General features: G+C 54.7%; 1 protein-coding gene across 1 annotated transcript; it reads left to right on the top strand.

The window, feature by feature from the left end:
• The first annotated feature begins 3,799 nt into the window (after positions 1–3,799).
• LOC121851005 (serine/threonine-protein kinase 10-like) lies at positions 3,800–16,030 on the top strand. The gene is made up of 17 exons (XM_042344410.1): positions 3,800–3,914; positions 4,209–4,358; positions 4,517–4,589; positions 4,676–4,870; positions 5,392–5,473; positions 6,096–6,245; positions 6,488–7,560; positions 8,816–9,419; positions 9,874–10,004; positions 10,473–10,596; positions 11,118–11,294; positions 11,968–12,097; positions 12,624–12,748; positions 13,032–13,217; positions 13,770–13,895; positions 15,075–15,188; positions 15,788–16,030. The coding sequence occupies exons 1-17, from the start codon at positions 3,869–3,871 to the stop codon at positions 15,923–15,925; spliced, it is 3,624 nt and encodes a 1,207-aa protein (XP_042200344.1). The 5' UTR covers positions 3,800–3,868; the 3' UTR covers positions 15,926–16,030.
• The last annotated feature ends 2,218 nt before the right edge of the window (positions 16,031–18,248 follow it).

The raw sequence follows: 18,248 nt of genomic DNA, 5'->3' as shown, positions 1-18,248 counted from the left end.
AGCAGTGAAGGTTGAGAGGAGACCCCATCCTAACCCTAACCCAGTTTTGGGAATCGCACCTCAGCAAAGATATGTTGGCCCTGGAGAGGGTGCAGTGTAGATCCACCAAAATGAAACCAGGGCTTAAAGGGTTAAATTATGAGGACAGTTTGCATTGACTTGGCTTGTGTCGTCCAGAACTCTGCAGCCCGTGTCCTCTCCCGCGCCAGGCTCCGTGGCCCCATCACCCCCGGCCTCGCCCGGCTCCACTGGCTCCCCATCCTCCAGAGGATACAGTTCGAAATCCTCGTCCTCGCCTTCAAAGGCTTCGACGGCCTCACTCCTGTCCGCTCGATAGGCTCCGGCCTCCTCCACGTCCCCTGGCCCACCCCCACCCCCACCATCTAACCTCTCTGCCCCCACCCTCCGGAACTCCATTCCACAGTCCCTTCCCCTCGATTCCTCCCTCTCCTCCTTCAAGGCCCGTCTCAAGATCCTCCTCTCCAACTGTGCCTTCGGTCACTCTCCTACCCCCACCCTCCACCCCCTCCTGATCCCACCCCCCAGCTCGGGTCCACGTCCCTGACTGTCCAGGCGCGGTGTAAGTGTCATTTTGTATTGTATCAGCGACAGAGTGACACTATGTAAATATAATTTGTTGTTGTTGAATTCCCTTGAGTTTGGAAGGTTGAGGCTGATCTGATTGAGGTGTTTAAAATTATAAAGGGATTCAGTAGCGTAGCGACAGAGAAACTATTTCCTCTGGAGGGGGAACCCAGAATAAGGGACATCATCTTAAAATTAGAGCCGGGCCATTTAGGAGTGAAATCGGGGGCAGCTTTTCACCCAAAGGTTAGTGGGAATCTGGAACTCTCCCCCAAAAGGCTGTGGGTTATGGCTGATCCATTCACATTGTCCAGACTGAGGTGGAGAGATGTTTGTCAGGTCGGGATCGAGGGATATGAGGCAAAGGCGGGTAATTGGATCTGAGGTGCAGATCAGCCATGATCTTATAGCTTGGCGGAACAGGCTCAAGGGGCTGAATGGCCTCCTCCTGTTCCTGAGTGAGGCTGTGAATACGAAGGCTGACCGACGGGGAGACGTGATCCCCACTGGTCCCAGAGATGGGAACGCGGGGGCAGAGAGCGACAGGAAATAGCAAAGGGCGGAGACTGGGGAGATGGTTCACAGAGGAAGGGGATTACGGGGGAGGAGAACTTGTGTCAGGTATTAAGAGGGATTTAGAGAAATATCTGAAAAGGGAGTCACTAGATTGTCTGGATGAAGAAGGCCCTTCGGCCCATCCGATCTCCTCCCTCCTGACCCCCATCACAGCGTCGAGGTGTAGAACGTTACAGTTTATTGATCACATTTATACTCTCTTGTTTTTATAAAAGTGTGCGTGAGTGTGTCAGGGCATATGTGTAAGTGTGATGTCTGTCGTGTGTGCTATATGTGAGTGTGTGTGTGTGAGTGTATGGACGGGATGGGGGTTGGAACTGTGCGACGGAGTCTTGGGGGGGGTGGGGGGGCCACAGGATTTACTGCAAAGAGTAGTGACTGTGTATTTTGTGGGAGAAACACGGCACCCAATTGCGCACAGCAACATCCCCACAAACAGCCATGAGAATTAGTATAGGTATCCGAGACAGTGATATCAATGGCCAACTTTGGGTTTAGTGGTTAGACTCCAGCATTACCCCAAGCACATCTGGGCTTTTGTTGTTTTCATGGGAGCAGAGAAGTTTGAGATGGTGAGGATGGGGTTTAGATAAACAGACACCAACACATACACAGATATACAACAACAACAATAAGATTGCATTTATAGAGCGCCTTTCACGTCGGGAGGACGTCCCAAGGCGCTTGACTTCGGGACCCGAGCAGAGGGGAAATGGTCAGGGTGAGGGGAGGGAAGGGAGGGAGCGAGGAGGGGGTAGAGAGTCGAGAGGGTCCACACTCGCACACGGGCGCCCTGGATACAGTGAATGTGTATGTGGTGCGTCTGCGAGTTTCTGCGTTAGTGTGTGTATGAGTGAATTGAGTGAGTGTGTAAGTGTGCGAATGTGAGTGAGTGTGTGTGCTGAGTGTGTGAGTGTGCGTGTGAGGTGGGGGGTGTTGCTGGCTGGAGGCTGGTCTCACGGTGTGAGCAGCTAACAGACGAATGTATATGACACGGAAGGAAACAGAGCAAGAGAGCGAGAAAGCGAGCGAGCAAACCGCTCCTGCAGCTCAGATGCTATCCACATCCTGAGTGAGATTCTCGCTGCAGTCAGACCGGCACTGTGTTTCCTGCGCGTTTCTCTCTCTCGCTCGCTAACAATCTCACAGGCGAAAAAACACACAACCTCAAAACCCCTCAGTTTGCCTTGGTTTGTCTGCACACTCCCTCCCTCCCTCGGTTGGTCGGTCGCTCACTCACTTACTTAATCATTCCCTTACTCACTGGTTCATTCCCTCCCTCCCTCCCTCTCTCTCGCTCACTCATCTCTGCTCACTCACTCTCTGACTCGCTCACTCAGTCACTTACTCATCTCACTCATTCACTCAACTCACTCGCTCCTCTCCGCTCACGCACCAATGAGGTCAGCGGAGATTATAGGAAAGAATGTTGATTCTGGTCAGTGATATAGTGATGAGACGGTAAACCTCACTCACTCACTCAGTCAGTCACCATCTGGGCCCTGTTCAGGCGGACGTTAAACATCTCTCCCGTGGCACTGTGTGGGGGGTGGGTGGGGGGAAAGAGAAGGGAGTTCCTCTCTTGTCTCTCGGCTGTTTGACGGGATGTCGCTATGCGCAAATTGGCTGCTTAAGTTCAACCACAAAACCCACAATCACTACACTTTATTTACAGTAAATCCTGTGAAGTGTTGTGAAAATGAGGTAATAAACAGCTGTGCCAAATATGAGGATCATTATTATGATATTAGCGCAGTTAGCAAACTCGACTCGGAAGCGAGAGGACCCGGGTTTGATTCTCGGGCAGAGCAAAACCATACGCGAGTTTCCTTACTCCACACACACACACCTCTGTTTACCGGCAGTCAGTAGGAACCCGGTTGTTAGTTGATTGATGGATCGCTTTTCCGGGGGGAATAATCCCTTCAAAAAGATAATAAATTAGTCACTCAATCCACTACTGTTTGTGAGGACACTGCTGCGCACAATTGGTTGCCTTGTTTTATCCACAAAATGCACAGTCACTACACTTTACAGTATATTCTGTCAAGCGCTTTGAGACCTCTCAATGACATGATAAGGTACTATATCAAATGCAGGTATTATTATTATGATGGTGTCAATCACTGTGAAGTGTAGTGACTATTTTGTAGGTGACCGCGGCAGCTAATTTGTAACAGGTTTCCATGTGTGTCAGACACCCGGCCGGTCGCGGTGACGGGTTTCCGTGTGTGTCAGACCCCCGGCCGGTCACGGTGACGGGTTTCCGTGTGTGTCAGACACCCGGCTGGTCACGGTGACGGGTTTCCGTGTGTGTCAGACACCCGGCCGGTCACGGTGACGGGTTTCCGTGTGTGTCAGACACCCGACCGGTCACGGTGACGGGTTTCCGTGTGTGTCAGACACCCGACCGGTCACGGTGACGGGTTTCCGTGTGTGTCAGACACCCGGCCGGTCACGGTGACGGGTTTCCGTGTGTGTCAGACACCCGGCTGGTCACGGTGACCGGTTTCCGTGTGTGTTTGTCAGACACCCGGCCGGTCACGGTGACCGTTTCCGTGTGTGTCAGACACCCGGCCGGTCACGGTGACGGGTTTCCGTGTGTGTCAGACATGGGACACTGGGAGACAGGAAACATAATGTGGGTGACACATACGGGGTTGGGGGCAACACACGTATAATTGACGGTTCTGATTCTCGGCAGATTATGATGGAGTTCTGTCCAGGGGGTGCTGTGGATGCTGTAATGTTGGGTGAGTAATAAAGTCGTAATGTTTTTTAATGATTTTAATTTTTAATAATATTAAATTAATTTAATAAATATTATTATTTAAAATGTTATTTATTTAATAATTATTATCATATAATAATAAACTACTCCCTGAAACTCTTCCTCTATCCCTCCCTCAGCCTTGCCCCCTCCTTCCCCATCTTCAGGTCGCAACTGAAGACCTTTCTCTTCGACCAGTGCCTACGGTCACCTGTATAACTCGGTGTGTGTGGTGTTGTGTTGTGCACCTGTGTAACTCTGTGCTGTGTTGTGACAGAGCTGGAGCGAGCACTGACTGAGGCCCAGATCAGGGCTGTGTGCAAGCAGACCCTGGAGGCTCTCAATTATCTTCACAGCAACAAGATCATCCACAGGGACTTGAAGGCCGGCAACATCTTGCTGTCACTGGAGGGAGACATCAAACTAGGTGAGAGAGAGAGAGAGACACGAAGGGGGAGAGAGAAATCATGGAAAAAAGGGGTTATAGAGAGCTCCAATTGCGAAACGAGCACCAGCACAGAGATGGGGTGGTGGGGGCTGAGGGATGTGAGATGGCTGACAGCTTCTTGTGTTGTGATATTCCAGCTGATTTTGGGGTGTCAGCCAAGAACACCAAAACATTGCAACGCAGAACAACTTTCATTGGGACCCCATACTGGTAGGTCAGCGCTCTGGGACACTGTGATAGGTGATGGGATTCCGTGTGTGTCAGACCACTCGGCTGATCGCGGTTCTCTGCTGTAGGATGGCACCTGAAGTTATTCAGTGTGAGACCAGCAAGGACACTCCGTATGACCAGAAGGCTGACGTGTGGTCGCTGGGCATCACGTTGATCGAGATGGCAGAAATGGAACCTCCTCATCATGACCTCAACCCAATGAGAGTCCTCCTCAAGATCACCAAGAGCCCTGCTCCTGCTCTGGCCCAGCCCACCCGATGGTAACATAACAACAACAACAAATTACACTTCACTTTGCAAAGACTTCCCAGAGATAGGAGTTTCTGTGTGTGTGTGAGAGAGAGGAGGGGGGCTTTCTCCTAGAACATCTCACTCTGTGTCTCTCCCTCTATCCCAATCCATCTCCTTCTGTTTATCCTATATCCCAATACATCCTACTCAGTGTCAATTCACATCTGTGCCATGACCTTCTTCCACCTCCACAACATCGCCCGCCCCCACCACTATCTCTCTCTCATCCCTCATCCACGCTTTCATTGCATCCAGGCTCGACTTTGCTAAATCCCTGCTTGTCGGTTCCCAACTGTTCCCTCCACAAGCTGCACATCATTCAGAACTCTGCAGCCCATGTGCTCACCCGCACCAGGCTCTGGGATCTTACAAAATACATTTTGCCCACAAAATACACAGTCAATTCGCTTCACAGTGTATCCTAAGCACTTTGAGACATCTCAACAATAAGGCGTTGTATCAAATGCAGGGATTATTATTTTATTGACAGGTCTGCTGAGTTTAAGGATTTCCTAAGAAAAGCTCTCGAGAAGAACGTGGCAGCCCGATGGACAGCTCAGCAATTACTACAGGTGATGATCATCACAGCAGCCACCCTCCCACCCTCCCTTGCCCTCCACCCCTTCTGATCCCAACCCCCAGCTTGGGTCCAAATCCCTGACTGTCCAACGCCTTGGGACATCCTCGCAACACGAAAGGCGCTGTGTAAATATATTTTGTTGCAGTGAGCTTGTGTCAATGTGAGAATGTGTCAGGGTGAGAGCAGTTGTTAGTCGATTGGTGGATTGCTTTTCTGGGGGTAATAATCCCTTCAAAACAATAATAATAATTTCAAAACACAAAATACTGCAGATGCCGAAAATCTGAAAAAAATACAGAGAACTGGGGAAACTGAGCAGCGTCTATGGAGAAAGGAGAGTAAGTCAACGTTTCGGATCCACGACCCTTTATCAGATAATAATAATTTGGTCACTCAATCCACTCCTGTTTGTGGGGATGTTGCTGTGCGCAATCGGCTGCCGCGTTTCACCCACAAAATACACAGTCACTACTTTACAGTATATCCTGTGAAGCGCTTTGAGACATCTCGAAGACATGATAAGGCACGATATCAAACGCGAGGATTATTATTGTTAAAGTGTGTCGGGGTGAACCTGGTGTCTCACCATGTCTCTCTTGCTCGCTCTCTCACAGCACCCATTCGTTGCCTCCGTCACCAACAACAAGCCCGTCCGTGAGCTGATCGCGGAGGCCAAGGCAGAGGTGATGGAGGAGATTGAGGAGGGAAAAGAGGACGAGGAAGATGAGGAAGACGAGGGAGAGGACAGGGAGGAAAGAGCAGAGGTAGTTTTTCACGTCTACGGTCACTTCCTCACTGTCTTCCCTCATTCCCCCAGTTCCAATCCTACTCTTCCCAGCTGACCCATAATATTCTTCCTTTCACAAGGAAAAGGGGGTCTCCTCGGAGCATCCCAGAGTCAGGGTGGAGGGGAGAGGTGACCTGAAGATGGGGAAGGAAGGCGGCGAGGAGGGGGGGTAGAGGGAGAGAGTTCTGTTTAACACTGTGTGTGTGTGTTTGCTCACAGTCTGTGCCATCACATGAACACTCCCAGTCAGACATCAGCAGTGAGGACGAAAGGCTGCGTGAGTGGAGAGAGGAGCCCCACAGAGCTCCGGCAACCACACAGACACAGCCCCAGACACAGCCACAACCCCAGATACAACCCCAGACACAACCCCAGCCCCAACCACAGACACAACCCCAGACACAGCCCCAGTCCCAGACACAGACACAACCCCAGACACAATCCCAGCCCCAGCCCCAGACACAACCCCAGACACAATCCCAGCCCCAGTCACAACCACAGCCCCAGCCACAACCCCAGCCCCAGACACAACCTCAGACACAACCCCAGACACAGCCCCAGCCACAACCCCAGTCCCAGACACAACCACAACCCCAGACACAGCCCCAGTCCCAGACACAGACACAACCCCAGACACAATCCCAGCCCCAGACACAACCACAGCCCCAGACACAACACCAGCCCCAGCTCCAGACACAACTCCAGCCCCAGACACAACCTCAGACACAACCCCAGACACAGCCCCAGCCACAACCCCAGCCCCAGACACAACCACAACCCCAGACACAACCCCAGCCACAGCCCCAGACACAACCCCAGCCACAGACACAACCCCAGCCCCAGACACAACCCCAGCCCCAGACACAACCACAGCCACAGCCCCAGATACAGCCACAGACACAACCACAACTGTGCCAGACACAAACCGTGGACAGAGAATCAGACACAACGCGGGAAAGCCCTATGGACGGGGATCTTGAAGATCAGGACCTGGGCGGCACTGATCCACACCCAGTGGTGCCCACAGTAACCCCAGATTGGGATGGGAATGCCAGAGCTTTGCCGGATGTCACTGCGGGAGAGTTGGGGAAGGAGAGGGAGATGGCGGAGGAGGAAGGCGGGAGCCACGGCGATGGGGAGAGGGAGAGAGCAGGAATGTCGGATCTGGCGGAGAGCTCGGGAGCGGAGGACAGGGGATCGCTGTCAGGAAAACCGCGGGAAATGGCTGGAGCGGGGAATGTGGTGTCCGAGAAGACGTTGACTAGTACCGAGGAGGAGCCGGTCACCGGGTGGTCAACACACAGCCCCTGCTCCCAGCCCCCTCGCACACAGCTCCCCAATACACAGCCCCCCCGCACACAGCTCCCCGATACACAGCCCCCCCGCACACAGCTCCCCGATACACAGCCCCCCCGCACACAGTTCCCCGATACACAGCCCCCCCGCACACAGCTCCCCGATACACAGCCCCCCCGCACACAGCTCCCCGATACACAGCCCCCCCGCACACAGCTCCCCGATACACAGCTCCCCGATACACAGCCCGCCGGCACACAGCTCCCCGATACACAGCCCCCTGGCACACAGCTCCCCGATACACAGCCCCCCCGCACACAGCTCCCCGATACACAGCCCCCTGGCACACAGCTCCCCGATACACAGCCCCCTGGCACACAGCTCCCCAATACACAGCCCCCCGGCACACAGCTCCCCGATGCACAGCCCCCCCACACACAGCTCCCCGATACACAGCCCCCCGGCACACAGCTCCCAGATACACAGCCCCCCTGCACACAGCTCCCCGATACACAGCCCCCACGCACACAACTCCCCAATACACAGCCCCCCCGCACACAGCTCCCCAATACACAGCCCCCCTGCGCACAGCCCCCCCGCAAACAGCTCCCCGATACACAGCCCCCCGGCGCACAGCTCCCCGATACACAGCCCTCCCGAACACAGCGCCCCAGCTCACAACTCCCCGATACACAGCCCCCCCGCACACAGCTCCCCGATACACAGCCCCCCCGCACACAGCTCCCCGATACACAGCCCCCCGCACACAGCTCCCCGATACACAGCCCCCCCGCACACAGCTCCCCAATACACAGCCCCCCTGCGCACAGCCCCCCCGCAAACAGCTCCCCTATACACAGCCCCCCGGCGCACAGCTCCCCGATACACAGCCCTCCCGAACACAGCGCCCCGATACACAGCCCCCCGGCGCACAGCTCCCCGATACACAGCCCTCCCGAACACAGCGCCCCGATACACAGCCCCCCCGCACACAGCTCCCCGTTACACAGCCCCCCGCACACAGCTCCTCGATACACAGCCCCCCCGCACACAGCTCCCCGTTACACAGCCCCCCCGCACACAGCTCCTCGATACACAGCCCCCCCGCACACAGCTCCCCAATACACAGCCCCCCCGCACAGCACAGGAGGGGTCGTTACAGCGAGAGAGTCCCCCGAATGACATTGTAACGGCCGCTGTGTGTGGGGCGGAGACTGTGTACAGTGGGTGGGGAGACATTTCTGTGTTCAGTGAAGACACGGTGGGCCCTGTACGGGATGAGGAGGTTGATGTGGGGGAGGGGATTGATGAGGGTGAGAAGGGTGAGGGGGTTGAGGAGGGTGAGGGGGTTGAGGAGGGTGAGGGGGTTGAGGAGGGTGAGGGGGTTGAGGTGAGGGAGATCAGGAGCCAGGAAGCACCAGGAGATATGGAGATGGAGGGGGAGATAGAGGGTGAGGGGGAGATGGAGGAAATAGAGGGGGTTGAGGAGGGGGAGATGGAGGGGGAGACGGATTCGGTTTTCCTGCCGTGCGGAACCGTCGGTTTGACTCCGGGCAAAGGTTCCGGAAACCGCGCTCCCGTGGGCGGACAGGAGGAGTGGGCGGAGGGGTCCGGCGTGTCCGACCGCGCACAGGACCGGGAACGGCAGACCTCGGGAGCGCCAGGACAGAGGGCGGACACTCCTGGAAGGGAAGCCGACGGCACAGCCCGGGCCAACCGGGAACGGGCGGAGGGAGAGAGGAGCCCGGCTACACCGGGACACATAGACCCGGAGAAGGAGGAAGAGGAGAGAGAAAGAGAGCCCGATCCGGGAGCGAGTGACGGAGCGCGGGAACACCATCCATCTCCGGATCAGGTACAGGAACGGGACCGGGAAAGCCGACAACTCACACTCTCCCGGACACAAACTGTGGCGTGTGTGTGTGTGCCCGGCTCTGTGTGTGTGTGTGTGTGTGTGTGTGAGCCCGGCTCTGTGTGTGTGTGTGTGTGAGCGGCTCTGTGTGTGTGTGTGTGTGTGTGTGTGTGAGCCTGGCACTGTGTGTGTGTGTGTGTGTGAGCCCGGCTCTGTGTGTGTGTGTGTGAGCGGCTCTGTGTGTGTGTGTGTGTGTGTGTGTGTGTGTGTGTGAGCCTGGCTCTGTGTGTGTGTGTGTGTGTGCCCGGCTCTGTGTGTGTGTGTGTGTGTGTGTGTGAGCCCGGCTCTGTGTGTGTGTGTGTGTGAGCCCGGCTCAGTGTGTGTCAGCTTGGCTTTGGAGGGGATGAAGGGAATTCTCTGGGGTTGACAGGGACTGACATTCTGGTCACGTTCCCAGGATAAGCCACAGCAGAGGAAAACACTCAAAAAAACCAGAAAGTTTGTTGTGGACGGAGTTGAGGTCAGCGTCACCACCTCTAAGGTGGTGAGCGAGGAAAAGACACGAGGAGATGTGCTGAGATCAGCCAGGTACTCTCTCTCTCCCTCTCCTCAAGAACATTCTCTCTCTCCTCAGGTAACGTTCTATCTCTCTTTCTCTCTAACCGGTTGTTGGTTGATTGGTGGATCGCTTTCCGTGGAGTAATAAACTCTCCAAAAAGTATAGAATATTAGTAATAATGTGGTCACCAATCCACGACTGTTTGTGGGGATGTTGCTCAGTGCAATTGGCTGCCGTGTTTCGCCCACAAAACACACAGTCACTACACTTTACAGTATGTCCTACACAGTTTGGGACATAACATGTGCAAGCGTCTGTCAGGATGGTGGGAAAGCGAACTGGATGGAGCTTGATCTTCTCTGGCCTAGCAAATTCTTAGGTTCTATTCTGCGAAGTGATTTGAGACGTCCCAATGAGGGGATGAGGAGCTGAATCCAATGTAAGATTATTATAATTATTATTATTTAAGAGTGTTATTAACGGCGAGTTTGTTCCAGGCGGCAGGAGCTGAGGGAACTGCGTCTTCTGCAGAGGGAAGAGCAGCGAGCGTTGGCACAGTTGGAGCAGAAACTACAGCAACAGCGAGAGCAGATGTTTCGCAGCATCGAGCAGGAGATGATAGTAAGAACGCTGTGTAAATGCCTGTAGCTCAGTGGTTAGAGCACTCGCCTCTCAAGCAAGATGCCCCGGATTCGATTCCCGCGGGTCAGGTCGGGGCGAAACCTGAGGCAAATTTCCTTACTCCACACACAGTCACAGACATACATACACACACACACACGCACACACATGCGCCTCTTACCAGCAGTAAGTAGGAACCCAGTTGTTAGTTGATTGGTGGATCGCTTTTCTGGGGGTAATAATTCCTTTAAAAAAAATTGTCACTCAATTCACGACCCTGTAAGGTCAGGTCCAAATCCCTGACTGTCCAGTGTCTTGGGACGTCCTCCCGACGTGAAAGGCACTGTGTAAATGTCAGTTTGTATTGTATTGTGTTCTTTGTGGGACAGTGCTGTGTGCAATTCGCCCACAAAAATATACGGAAAATTCACTTTACAGTTTATTCTGTGAAGCGCTTTAAGACGTGATAAGGCATTGTGTCAGTGGGAGAGAGAGCTGAGTCCCAGTTTGTTGCTGACTAGAGCAAGAAACAGTATTACGATCAGGAGCTGGAGAGCGTAGAGCGGAGTTACCGACAGAAAGAGGAACGACTGGAAGCGGATTACACTAACCAGCTCCGTGATGAGGCCAAGAGGCTGAAGGCCAAACAGGAGAAAGAGTTATCCAAACAGCAGCGTTCACTGAGAGATAGAAAGCAGGTGAGAGACTTTATCCCCAACTGCCCCCCCACTCCACCCCCCCCCACCGCCATCACGCTCACACTTCATCGCTTGGGGAGGGGAATGGGAGAGTGGAGCATCAGAATTGAGCCCCCACCTTCTGTGCCGGTCTCGAGCCCCCGGTTCCTGAGCCAGGAGGGGCCGCAGTGTCCCAGGGCACTCACTGCTGATGGCAGCACAGCCTGGCCCGGCTCATCGGCAGCAGCTGGAAGGCCAACCAGTCATTGGGGGCCGGGAATCCTCCCCCTCAGCTCCTGTTAACCCCACAGCCAAAGCCCTAACTAACTAAACGATAGGGGGGTCCTAGCTGGACAAGCAGTGGGAAAGCTTGGCCAGAAAGTGACATCAATGGCCAAACTATATGGGTTTAGTTGGTTAGACTCCAGCAATTACCCCAATGCACACTCTGGGCTCCTCCCAAGCCTTGGCCAACCTGCGCTTAATACTCTCCGGAATTAGGTAAGCAGGATGCCTCCCTCCAGGGAGAGAGAGAGAGAGAGAGAGCGCATTCCATTCCACAATCTCTCTCTGGGATTCCCATGTGTAGGTGGGATGCAGGAATTCTCATCTTGGTTTGGCGACTCTTAAGCAACGGTGATGAGTCAGACACTCGGATGATCTGCCAAAAAAAATTTCCTCTCTCTCTTGTCAGGAGCAAGAGTTCATCCAAAAGCAGCAGCAGGAGCTGAACGAGGCCATGCAGGGAATTATACAGGAGCAGAAGAATACGTTAGCCCAGTGTGAAGAGGAGTATCTGACTCGAACACGTCAACTCAAGAGAGGTCAGTGGACATTGTCCTCGCTTAGTAACGTGACATCCAACACACGCACACAGCTGAGCTTCACTCTCCACCCGCTACCCACTGGCCCCCTTGTCTGGAGAACCCACACCCATAGCGTAGCCTCGCAAGCGAGAGGACCCAGCCCAGGTCAGGTCAGGGCAAAACCTTAGGCAAGTTTCCCTACTCCACACACACACAAACACACACGTGCGCCTCTGTTTACCCAGCATTGAGTAGGAACCCAGTTGTCAATCGATTGACGGCTTGCTTTCCGGGGATAATAATCCCTCCAATAAATACCATAAATAATGGTCACATTCCACGACTATATGTGAGACGCTGCTGTGCGCAATTGGCTGCCGCATTTGCCTACAAAATATACAGTCACTACACTTTATATCCTGTGAAGCGCTTTGAGATGTCTCAACGACATGACAAGGTGCTATATCAAATGCAAATGTTATTATGATGCTCAGAGGAGTTACCATGTCTTTCGCTCTCTCTCTGTCCACCGTCCCCACCACAGACCGGGAGTCAGTGATCTGGGATGTTGAAGGGCGCCTCCTACAGGAGAAATACCACCTCTTCAAGCAACAAGTGAAGGACCAATTATCACTGCAGAGACACCAACTGAAGAAGCGGGGCGAGAAGGTGAGCGAGCGATAGCCGGGTGTCTGACACACATGGAAACCCGTCACCGTGACCAGCCGGGTGTCTGACACACACACACACATGGAAACCCGTCACCGTGACCAGCCGGGTGTCTGACACACACACACACACGGAAACCCGTCACCGTGACCAGCCGGGTGTCTGACACACACACACACACGGAAACCCGTCACCGTGACCAGCCGGGTGTCTGACAAAGCGCTAGGATTATTATTATACTGTCTTATGACCTGACCTCGCGGACCCACTATGTCGTGTCTAGGAGATGGAGCGGATGTGCCGAGACCACAACTCCCAGATGGAGGAGCTCCGGGCCCAGCTGGCACAGGAGCGGGCACGGCTGCCCAAGTTCCAGCGGCAGGACGGCAAGACCAAGCTGGTCAGCTACAAACACAGCCTGAAGCCAAGGTCCCTCAGCACAGCTGAGCAGAGAGAACTCGTCAAACAGGTAACTGGGGAGCGAATGTACTGGGCTGGGTTTTGAGGGGAAGGGGTGGCTTGCTCAGGGAGGGGCTTGGTTGGGGGGGAACTGGGTTGGCTTGGCATGGAAGAGTGGGTTGGGTTGGTTGGTGCTGGGTGGGGTCAGGGGGAGGAGGGTTGGTTGGTGCAAGGTGGGGCTGGGAAGGGGGTATTTGGGGCCTGGGCTAGCTCAGGGTGAGATTGATGGCTCTCTCGCCCGCCCCCCCCAGTTCTCGCTTAGGGGGGTTTGGGAGGGCTTGGCTGGGTTGGGGGGTTTGGGGGTCAGGGAAGTGGGGATGTGGGTTGGAGGCTTGGCTAGCTTGGGCTGGGGGAGTTGGGGGCTGGGATAAGGGTTGAGGGCTGGGGGTTGGGTTGGAGGTCGGGTTGGGGTCAAGGAGGTGGGTATGTGGGTTGGGACTGGGCTGGATCAGGGATGGGTTGGGTGTGATGTGGGAGGGGGGGCTGGGTGGGGTCAGGAGGAGGGACTAGTTTAGGATGGGGCTGACGACTCTTTCCCCCCCGCCCCCCCCCCCGCCCCCAGTTCTTGCTGCAGGAGGAGAAGCGGCAGAAGAGAGAGCGACAACAACAGCAGCAGCAACATGAGCAACATCTTCGGCAACGACTGAGGCTGTGTGAGAGCAACAGGAGTGAACTCCAGCTACTGCAGGTCAGAAACCCTGCCCCCAGCCCAGAGACCCCCCCAGACCAGAGACCCCCCCCCAGCCCAGAGAACCCCTCCCAGCCCAGAGACCCCCCCCAGCCCAGAGACCCCCCCCAGCCCAGAGACCCCCCCAGCCCAGAGACCCCCCGAGCCCAGAGACCCCCCGAGCCCAGAGACCCCCCCCGAGCCCAGAGACGCCCCCCAGCCCAGAGACCCCCCCCCAGCCCAGAGACCCCCCCCAGCCCAGAGACCCCCCCCGAGCCCAGAGACCCGCCCCCAGCCCAGAGACCCCCCCAGCCCAGAGACCCCCCGAGCCAGAGACCCCCCCAGCCCAGAGACCCCCCCAGCCCAGAGAGCCCCCCAGCCCAGAGACCCCCCCAGCCCAGAGCCCCCCCCCAGCTGAGAGACCCCCCCAGCCCAGAGACCCCCCCCAGCCCAGAGACCCCCCGAGCCCAGAGACCCCCCGAGCCCAGAGACCCCCCGAGCCCAGAGACCCCCCCCAGCCCAGAGACCCCCCCAGCCCAGAGACCCCCCAGCCCAGAGACCCCCCAGCCCAGAGACCCCCGAGCCCAGAGACCCCCCCAGTCCAGAGACCCCCCCAGCCCAGAGACCCCCCCAGCCCAGAGACCCCCCCCAGCCCAGAGACCCCCCCAGCCCAGAGACCACCCCCCAGCCCAGAGACCCCCCCAGCAACCACACCCCCAGCCCAGAGACCCTCTCCAGCCCAGAGACCCCCCCAGCCCAGAGACCCCCCCACAGCCCAGCAACTACACCCCCAGCCCAGAGACCCCCCAGCCCAGAGACCACCCCCAGCCCAGCGACCGCCTCCCCATCCCAGCAACCACACCCCCAGCCCAGAGACCCCTCACAGCCCAGAGACCCCCCACAGCCCAGCGACCACCTCGCCAGCCCAGCAACTACACCCCCAGCCCAGAGTACTCGCCCCCAGCCCAGAGACCCTGCCCCCCCCCCCCCCGAACTCCCCCACCACGAGACGCCGTCTCAACATCTCTCTGCCTCGGCTTGTGAACTTATTGGGGGTCAGTGTGGGAGGGTAGGGGCAGGGGGAAGGAAGGGAGGGGAGAAGGGAGAGGGGAGGAATAGCGGGAAGAGAGGGGCCAGCAGGAGGGGAGGGGGTGGGTGGCCTGTCTGCTCGTGGCTTATTGACTGATGTCGGCCCCTCAGCAAGAAAAGGAACATATGCTGGTGGATCGCGAGAAGAAGAAGCTGAAGACACTGGACCAGGAACATACAATGGAGCAAAGAGAATGGAGCGATCGGCTCGTGTCCCGCAAGGAGGTAACCGGGAATACCGGGAACACCAACTGCGAGGCTTTACCAGCAGCGAGAGGCGAGAGATGGGAGCTGGAGTGGGAATGTGGTGGGGAGGGTGTAAGCGGGAGGTCTCCTCGGGGCTGAACTGGTCCCAAGGTGATGTCCAAGCAATGGAATGTTGGGATCAAGCCCCCCTCCTCTGTGCCGGTCTCGAGCCCCCGGTTCCTGAGCCAGGAGGGGCCGCAGTATCCCAGGGCACTCACTGCTGTTGACAGCACAGCCCGGCCCGGCTCATCAGCAGGACCTGGAAGGGCCGACCAGTCACTGGGGGCCGGGAATCCTCTCCCTCAGCTCCTGGTCACCCCACAGCCATAACGGGGAGGGGGTTCTGACCTGGACAAGCAGCGGGAAAGCTTGGCCAGACAGCGATATCAATGGCCAAGTTCTGTGTGGGTTTAGTTGGTTAGACTCCAGCAGTGACTCCAACTCTGGGGTTCCACCCTAGCCTTGGTAAACGGCAGTGTTTGGTTTGGAGACTTCGTCCGACCATAAAAAACAATCCAAATCATTTGTGTTCTTGTGCTTATTTCCACGGTAACGTGCTTGTGCATCCGTCTTCCCAGGTCCTGGAGGTGGAACTCAATCGGCAGCGGCAACCAAAGCCAGACGTTGCATTCAGGAGAAGCAGCGAGAACGACATTTCCAAGTCCTCGATCCACAGGATATCCAGATTCTTCCCCCTGCCCAGCTTCCAATCTTAAACGTGAACTTACAACCTACTGACTTGGAGATGAGATTGGAACTGAGCTGGGCTGACATCTTTGATCCTATTACCCCCCACCAAGCCCTCTCCCCCTCCCCATTGTCCACACAATACACAGTCACTACACTTTACAATATATCCTGTGAAGCGCTTTGAGACGTCTCAAAGACCTGATAAGGCGCTGTATCAAAATGAAAGGATTATAATCTCCCACTCACTTCAGGCTCTGTAAAGTGCCAGTTCTTAGTGGGTATTTAAGCACTACCCTGTGTGAAGGGCACTATATAAGTGCAAGTTGTTGTTGTATTTTTATTTTACCCTTGACCCCAGTTTGATTACCCTCACCGGTCTCCCCAGCTCCACTAATAATAATCATAATAATAATAATAATCCTTGCATTTCATGTGGTGCCTTATCACATCTTCGAGAATACTCAAAGTGCCTCACAGGATACACTGTAAAGTGTAGTGACTGTATATTCTGTGGGTGAAATGCCACTATCCACAAACAACAACATCAGTGACCGCACTTTCAGCCACTACACCTCGAACCTTTGGAACTCTCTCCCGCAATCCCTCCGCCTCGGTCCCTCCTTCCCCTCTTTTAGATTATGTCTGAAGACTTTCCTCTTTGATCGTGCTTACAGTCACTTCACCCCGGCTCTGTGTCAGGCTCCGTCGATATGAAGCGCTCCAAGACCTGCCCTGCGTGAATGAAGAAGGGCGCTGTGTAAATGCAAGTTGTTGTTGATGGAATCACTCTTGTATTGTTCACTGTTGTTACTGGATATTGACAGCTCCACACACAGTAACTAACTGGGAACACTAGATTTTTGTATGATGTCTTTTGCTGTGAATACCTTATTTTTTCGCACTGTAAATATAATGTATCTAAACTTCCCGCATTGTCTGGGCGTCACGAGTGATAAATGGGTTTAGACGTTAAAAAATAACATTCCTCGCATCTGATCCAGGGCCTCTCACGTCTCCAAGGATTCACTGTACAGTGTAGTGACTGTGTGTTTTGTGGGCAAAAAGCGACAGCCTATTTGCACACAGTGACGACCCCGCAAACAGCCATGAAGCGAGTGAGCCATTGTATCTGGGGGATGTTCAGCCAGGACACCGGGAGAGAGAGAGACATTCCCTTCTCTTTTCCAACAGCACCACGGGAGATATCTAATGTTCGCCTGAACAGAGCACATACGGGGAGTGATTCTTATTCCTATCTATCTCTGGGATTTCCATGTGTAGGTGGGTTGCATGGAATTCTCAGTTTGGTTTGGAGACTCATTAAGCAACGGTGATGGGGTTCCGCATGAAGTCAGACACCTGGTGATCAAAATAAATTACTATGTGTGGCCACGAGGTGGTGGTTGTTCCTTCACACCGAATGCAGCAAAATCCAAGTGAGTGATGGAGTCTCAGTTGGTTATTCTTTCTGATCGATTTGTTCTCAATCCCATGTTACAAACTCCTGCGTCCCTTTAAATTTATCCGTGCATCTGATCAATGCGGAACGTCTCAAAGTGCTTCACAAGATTCACTGTATAGTGTAGCGACTTTTTTGTGGGCAAATGTGGCAGCCACTTTGCGCACTGCGACGTCCCCACAAACAATCATGAAGCAAGCGAGCCATTTTATCCGGGGGACTGTCAGCCACGCGACTGAGAGAGAGAGAGAGAAATTCCTTCTCTTTTCCAACAGCGATGTGGGAGATCTTTAATGTTCGCCTGAACAAGACACAGACAGTGAGTGAGTGATGTTCAATGTCTCACCCGAAGGACTGCGTCTCTGACAATATGGCGCTCACTCTCTCCCCTCCAGCGCTGTGCTGGAGTCTCGGCCTGGACTGTGAGCTCAGAGTCCCCGACGTGGGGGTTGAACCCACAACCTCCTGACTTAGAGGTGAAATTGCTACCAACTGACCCAGACCGACACTAATCCTTACATCTGTTGCAGCCCCTTTCATATCAGGAGGACATCTCCCAGCGCTTCAACAGGATTTACTGTAAAGTGTAGTGACTTTGTTGGCGAACGCAACCACCAATTTACACATATTGACGACATCCCACATCGAGTCTTCATTGAAGACTCCAGAAATTTTATTTCGATTTTTTTTAAAAAAGGAAACAAAGTAAAATATTTCTACGCGAAGAGTGAGAGTGAGAGAGTGAATGAGAGTGCGAGAGTGAGTAAATGAGAGAGTGAGTGAGTGAGTGAGAGAAAGTGAGAGTGAGTGAGAAGGAGCACGAGTGAGAGTGAAAGTGAGTGAGAGAAAGTGACAGTGAGAGAGTGGGAGAGTGAGTGTGAGTGAGTGAG

Source organism: Callorhinchus milii, unplaced genomic scaffold (assembly GCF_018977255.1).
Source record: "Callorhinchus milii isolate IMCB2004 unplaced genomic scaffold, IMCB_Cmil_1.0 Scaffold28, whole genome shotgun sequence".
Lineage (NCBI taxonomy): Eukaryota > Metazoa > Chordata > Chondrichthyes > Chimaeriformes > Callorhinchidae > Callorhinchus > Callorhinchus milii.
Note: the sequence above shows the minus strand (reverse complement) of the source record. Positions and strands in the feature narration are given on the sequence as shown.